The sequence below is a fragment of the Aedes aegypti genome, chromosome 3 (assembly GCF_002204515.2).
Source record: "Aedes aegypti strain LVP_AGWG chromosome 3, AaegL5.0 Primary Assembly, whole genome shotgun sequence".
Taxonomy (NCBI): Eukaryota; Metazoa; Arthropoda; class Insecta; order Diptera; family Culicidae; genus Aedes; species Aedes aegypti.
Genome location: NC_035109.1, coordinates 400,694,179 through 400,700,693, shown reverse-complemented (window position 1 = coordinate 400,700,693; position 6,515 = coordinate 400,694,179). Strand labels below are relative to the sequence as shown.

At 37.0% G+C, this 6,515-nt stretch overlaps 1 protein-coding gene and 2 non-coding genes across 4 annotated transcripts; 1 reads left to right on the top strand and 2 right to left on the bottom strand.

Moving 5' to 3' along the window:
- Window positions 1-511: 511 nt before the first annotated feature.
- Window positions 512-582, bottom strand: Trnag-gcc. Its single transcript has one exon. It is a non-coding gene; the product is annotated as a tRNA-Gly (tRNA).
- A 358-nt stretch (window positions 583-940) lies between these two features.
- Trnad-guc lies at window positions 941-1,012 on the top strand. Its single transcript has one exon. It is a non-coding gene; the product is annotated as a tRNA-Asp (tRNA).
- A 673-nt stretch (window positions 1,013-1,685) lies between these two features.
- On the bottom strand, window positions 1,686-3,919 carry LOC5576341 (RNA-binding protein 45). Of its 2 annotated transcripts, XM_001656014.2 has the most exons (4): window positions 3,458-3,917; window positions 2,855-3,339; window positions 2,302-2,790; window positions 1,686-2,112 (listed from the first exon to the last, which is right to left on the bottom strand). In XM_001656014.2, the coding sequence occupies exons 1-3, from the start codon at window positions 3,739-3,741 to the stop codon at window positions 2,321-2,323; spliced, it is 1,239 nt and encodes a 412-aa protein (XP_001656064.1). In that variant the 5' UTR covers window positions 3,742-3,917; the 3' UTR covers window positions 1,686-2,112; window positions 2,302-2,320. The 2 variants fall into 2 exon arrangements, with proteins under 2 accessions (XP_001656064.1, XP_001656065.1); XM_001656015.2 differs by having other exon boundaries at window positions 1,686-2,790; window positions 3,458-3,919.
- Window positions 3,920-6,515: the final 2,596 nt, after the last annotated feature.

Below are 6,515 nucleotides of genomic sequence, written 5' to 3'. Positions count from 1 at the left end.
ACTGGAGTTTGTATCCTTTGACAGATACGTGTATTACGACCTTAACTGTAAGGCCATCTTCAGTGTCGTATACTTGACTTGACTTTAGCTCGAAGACTTATTATCGAGAGAAAATGGTGTACCATAAAATCTTTTGTTTGAACCTAATTTAGTGTGCTTAATTTAGTACACACGCTTTTGTCTTATCCAAAATTAAATTCTAGGAATACACAATCTTTCTTTAATAGTTAGGATGCTATTAACTATTAACTTTATGTTTAAAAGCAATATAAAAGGTGGTAAGTATGTCAGAAAAAATACTGATCGGGAATTATGGTATTCTTACAATAACACTTGTTGTAATTACTATCTTCAAATGTGTGTTATATTCCAAAATATTACTCAAAATTGTAATCACCTTCATTTTCCCAATATCAAAATAACAAACAATGGCTTTCAGATAGGAATTAATACAAAAAGAAGTTACTGCTGCATGTTAACAATATATACCCTTCATAGCAAAAAGGATAATTGCATCGGCCGGGAATCGAACCCGGGCCGCCCGCGTGGCAGGCGAGCATTCTACCACTGAACCACCGATGCTTCGGTGATTCTGGTTGATCTAACAGACCTACAATATAGTCCAACCATAACGCAGCTCCTTTCCCACCAATTTTTACGCTGCGATATTTAGTACCCCTCCGGTAGAGAAACCTCACTTCTTGTACACAGTACCAGCGTGGTGAAGATGATAATGGAGAAAATGGTGGTAGAGAAAATTCGAGCAGTTTCTATACGCACTTAGACGGCAACACTGGAGTCATGCGTCGACATAAACACATACCAATGAAACCCGGCAGCTTCCAGTTTTGAAAGGTACAGGTAACAGACATGGACTGTTGGTGGGTAATGGTGACAAAACTGTAAAAGAAAATACACTATAACAGAACTGTTAAACAAGTCCTCGATAGTATAGTGGTAAGTATCCCCGCCTGTCACGCGGGAGACCGGGGTTCGATTCCCCGTCGGGGAGGATTTTTTTTGTCATTATTTACTGGCCCAAGAACAAGTTTGACTGACAGTTATAATATTTAAATACGATGGAATAAAACGTGGTTTATTCAGGATAATTTTGAATTCAACGTATTTCACTCAAGTCATATTAGCAAATGTACCATTAGTGGTGCACCTAAGACAAAATTGATAAAATATGCAGGGAAATTTGAAATCCTTCTACCATTTGAATGTACAAAAACTACGAATCATGTGACATTTTCCTGTAAAATCCTGGCATCAACAATAGGAACAATGTTCCTTCAGTGGAGATATGTTTTAGCATGATCCTTTTATCTAACAATCTAATGATTTCATGTGGGATCTCATCTCCATATTATGTTGTACGATCGAGTGTATCATTTTCCACCATATATCAAACAAAAATATCACATAGTCATTTATTAGTGCGAAACATGTCAAAACACATTACCTCCACTGATGGAGCTATCTCTACTTAGGAAGTGTTTACTCTATATTGCGTTAAATTACATGCAAGTATATGGTTCACACCATTTTTTTGATATTATTATTATAAATGTACTCTTTATTCACGAAATGATTGAATAACAGTGTAATCGAAATAACTTCGCATAATGGTCGAAACATTGCATTGATACCAGGTCATTTCGGATGAATAGATGAAAGCAGTGTTTGAAGTTTATTTCGATTTATTTCAAATCATTCTATTTGGAAATTATTTTCCTTCCAAGAATTAAGTATGGATAGCTTTTATTTGAGATAACAGCTCGGTCTTCCCTATTGATTTCAAAGATTTTCAATAAATTTCTTTGCTAAAATTTGAGAAAATTCGTTTTCAGAATTTACCATTAGGAATTCAAATTGTAATTTTCGTTTTCTATTTCAACGTGGCATTGGCCACAAGTGCAACGTTAATCGTTCAGTATTTGAAGCAAGTAATGTATGTTTTATAGTTTTTCTTCCAGGAACTAAGAATTTATGGTTTTCCTAAATTAGATTGTCCTGATCTAGTTCGGTATCTTAATTCGTTCCAAGAAAATTATGATTCAAAATTCTCTTCCGATGTATGTTCCTTTCAATCGTTCTCAAGTTAATATTCTGCAAATGATAGAAGATCAAAAAAGTTGTTTGCCTGTTATTTGAAAATGGTAAGGATTGATTATAGCTGAAAAAGAGAAAATGTGAAGTTTGGGGAAGAAATCCGTTGTCGAACGGCTCATGCTGAAACGAGATTGAAAAAAAGACTACGAAAAAAGTATTACAAGTCGCTCACAGAGCGAATCTTACCCTGACGTCCATCAGTAGCTTATTGATCGGTTTGCCTTCGCTTCTTGTTATCGTTCTGCTCCATGCACTCCAAAACTTTCAATCGGCAATCGCCCAACTGGATTCCATGGAGCTGCTGAATGGCTCGGTCCGCTGAAACGTCACTGGCAAATGCTGCGTAGCCATGTCGCTTTCCGGGAATCAAATACACGTTAATCAGATCACCGAATCTACAGAACGCGTCCTGCAGCAGTTTCACCGATACGGCTTCGGGCATGCAGATGAAGAATGCTTTCTTGGCACATTGAGTCGTTTGGGGGTTCAGGATAGGTTTCGGTGGACCTAACTGTGACAGTACGTCATTGGAGCTGATTTCGTCGCGGAATTCATCTTCGTAACGGACGATTATGCGCTCTCCGATAGGGTATTCAAGCCCATGGATTTTGTCCACTGCTCGCTGAGCTTCACTTTTACTGGAATAAACCACAGAAGCGGTGATGTTGATGTCATCTGAAAAAGAAAAGAAGAAATATTGAGCCAATCTTCAATTAATCGACTGAACTAAGAAGCTTACTTTGCGTAACAATATTGCAATACTTCATTCCGGGAGCAATGTCAAAAATTCTCCATAAACGGTCCTGGTTGAGGCTGTTACTACAGATAACTACCAGCTTCACATCGCCTCCAGGGCGACCAGATTCTGGGGAATGTGTTCTTTTGCGACTAGAACCATTGGAAGATTCATGTTTTCCACTGCTGCTAGCTTCTTTCTCCTTATTAAGAGCCTCCCGAGGTAGACAGAACTTGGCCCTATAATTCGGATCACAGCCTTCGATGGCCAGCGCCGTCTCCAGGAATGATGTGAATGTAATGTAGGCAGCACATTGACTCTGATTCTTCTTGTCCGGTACCAATCGTACCTGTATAACAGTGCCGAATCGACTGAATTCACTCTTGATGGCTTCCTCATCTTTCGAAATGGGAATCACTGCAAACAGACGGCGGAATTTGTATTCGTTCACTTCCTCTGGCGTTCCATCTTCCTTTTTCTTTTGGTAGCTGCGAATGATGCAAAAAGTCCACTTAGAATCACAAAGTCCGAAATAAACATCAAGCGCCATTTTGTTATGTCCGTACTCCCCTATGAACCGAAAATTCTTACAACCGGATAACTCACCTGGCCGAAATCATCACTTTGATAGGGCGTGTCTCATTTTCAATGTAAGATCCATTCTTGCGGAGTCCGCGAGCCGCCGAGGACGTTTTTGTGAACTTCACATACGCTACGCCTTTTCCTTGGCCGGTCTTTTTGTCCACAATCACTATGCATTCTTCAATTTCTCCATCGTCGGCAAAGTGCTTCATGAGCTGTTCTTTGGTGACTTGCCGGCCGCATATCACGAACAGTCGGCTCATCGGAGGCTCCTCGGATATTTCCCTGCGACCCATATGCTCCTGCATGGCTGATACGTGAAAATCAACCACAAATAATGTCACGAAAATTCACTGAAAATTTATCACCCACTAGAGACCGCAACAGTCGGCAAGTAATAATGATACTGAATCCAATGCATCAAACAACTCTACCACTATCTCGGAGTATCTCCAGCGAGCTGTATATGTGCGTTTAGTCGTGCTACCCGTTCAATGAAGAGACTCTTACTCAACCGTTTATCTGTTTGTGTGCTCATGCCTCTACATGCGGTATTTTTAGAAATCTTTTCATATTTTGAAGATGTGCAAATGCGAATGTTTATTAATTTTATGATTAAAATGACCGTGTGACCTTATGATGTTTGTTAGGAAAATACTAGTCGGTCTCTAAAAAAAATAGAAAAAAGGCATCTTCTTTGAAATAGACTTAAAATTATTGTCGCAAAATTGCAAATATGGAGAAAATTTCGACAAAGCTGGGCTAACAGATAGAAACGACAAACTTTCTTTCAATTCCACAATTTATCCATGACAACAGGTAAATTATCACAGTTAGCCAAAACATTAACGATAAGGGACCGTCCATAAATGACGTAGCATTTTTTTCACCGATTTTGTACACCCCCCTCCCCCCTCGTAGCATTTCGTCACAAATTCTGATACTCCCCCTTGGAAAATACGTAGCATATCAAGCACCTCCCCCCCCCCCCCCCCCTCTATAGTTTTTTTTATTTGTTTTCCTTAGCGACTGGGTTTGCACAAAAAATCGGAATTCAAAAGTTCAATACAAAGTTTTATATTAATTACTGACAATGTAAGTGTAATCTAACGAATAACAGTTTGATATACAGTAGCGCTCAAAAGTAATTTGGAAAACAGTTTTAAATAAACATATTTCCTGTTTAAGTTACAAAATTTTGGTTTCCAGTTCCATTTTAATAGGCTAAATTGTATTGCTTTTGCTTTTGTTACCATAAATAAAAACAAGTTTGCAATTAAAAAAATGAAAACATAAAAATAAAATTGTTCGGTTGGATTGATAAAGCTAACAGTGACGAGTTAGAGTACAATATATTTTATAATGTATTGAACAGAAATTTCGTTATATTGGAAGATTGTTTATTTAATTATTCGTTGTTAGGAAATAGATTTCAATGAAAATGATCAAAAAAATATATTAATTTGAAATGGATCTTTGTTATCCAAATTAAAATCCAGCAATCAGTGGCCAGATATGGAAAATTTTTGCGATTATTATACAAATTATTCATCTGAGTAGTATGTGATCCTTTGACCGTGACGCTTGCTCCTGCGGGGGCGGGTGAAGCGATCATGTTATGCGCGCAGTGCAGTGAAAAAGTGTATAGTATTTGGCGGTAAGCTCAGTGTGGCGACGGAAAAAAAAGAGCATTACATCCAGGTAAAATCGTTCATTATTATTATTTACTCACCTATTGCCATTTGAAACTAAATACGTGCCAGGGTCGAAAATTTAATTTTCGATTCGGGAAGTGTAAAAACATTTCATATATCCATTTGATATCTGGGTGTTTTTATGCGGGGCTTACTGTATATGAAAATTACCTCAGAATGTGTGTGTATTTACTGCCATTCTTGAAATGGGTCGTTGGAATTTCAGTGGAGCTATCACCTTTCATCTCCCGGGTTAAAATTGTCTGCAGATATAAAAATATCGAAGGGTATCAAATATACATGCATACAATTTTCTTCCATAAAAGCACTGCCGGTCAGTGGGAGATGGATTGTATACATACACACACATATTATACAAATTATTCATCTCTATTAATACTTCAGCTGGACTTCATTGTCGTTCCCCAAACTGAAAAAAAATTACACAACCTCTAATGAAACAATTAAATAATAACAATAATCTTACTAACAAGTTATTAAGAAAATTGAATGACGGGGCAATTTCTGTAACACTCGAATCTGTTGTCTTCATTAATATTATAGCTCAAGGGCATTGATATATCAAAACAAATAGATGAATTGATTGGGTGGAAATGAATGCATAATTCACGGAATAATCTTGTTATATCTTATTTGAAGAGAAAAAGAGCATATTTCATTCTATTAAAGAAATGAGGCCCCAACAGAAAATATGAAAAAAAACTAAAACAGTTGACTTTATGTCTTGTTAACAAATGGGAAAACAATGTTCTCCAAGTCGTTAAAGCATTGATGTTTAACCCCTCAACCGGCAGCTTCATTTTTTAGCGCAAAATTAATATTCAAATCGTTATAACTTTTTTGTTTTCCAATATTTTTGCACCATTTTTTCACAAGTTCTCAAACAACTCTTCTAGTTTATGAATCCGTGTCGATATTAATCATTGGTGATCTGATTTTAAAGACATTCCGATGTTCCTTGGGGGACCGACATTTTCCATATAAAATGTCTTTGGCGGCCATTTTGTTTTTGATAAATTTATCAAAAAAAAATAAAATATGGACTATATAATACCAGGTAATAAGGAGCTACTCTGAAAAAATCATACAAATCAATTAAGAATTCTTGGAGATATCTGAAAATTACGATATGATGCTTTTTGAAGTTTTTAAGATCTTTATTTGACCAGCGTGCTTCCAGAAACCTAAATGCTCATTACTTAAAGACGGCTGCACCAAATTGCTTCATTTTTTTCACAACATACTCTCATTAATGTATTGTTCCGTAGAGTGAATATCCGAATACGATTAAAATTCTGTAGCCTGAGAAATCTACGGGGGGTTCTGGTTACTGGTCGGTCCCCCAAGGAATTTTGGATTATCTTCAA

What these genes read in the sequence shown, in the direction of transcription:
- LOC5576341 (XM_001656015.2), bottom strand. Translation starts at nt 3,741, where the DNA reads ATGCAGGAGCATATGGGTCGCAGGGAAATATCCGAGGAGCCTCCGATG. An exon ending in AAAGTGATGATTTCGGCCAG is followed by an intron (nt 3,340 to 3,457) that starts GTGAGTTATCCG and finishes CATCATTCGCAG; the next exon opens with CTACCAAAAGAAAAAGGAAG. An exon ending in TTGCAATATTGTTACGCAAA is followed by an intron (nt 2,791 to 2,854) that starts GTAAGCTTCTTA and finishes TTTCTTTTTCAG; the next exon opens with ATGACATCAACATCACCGCT.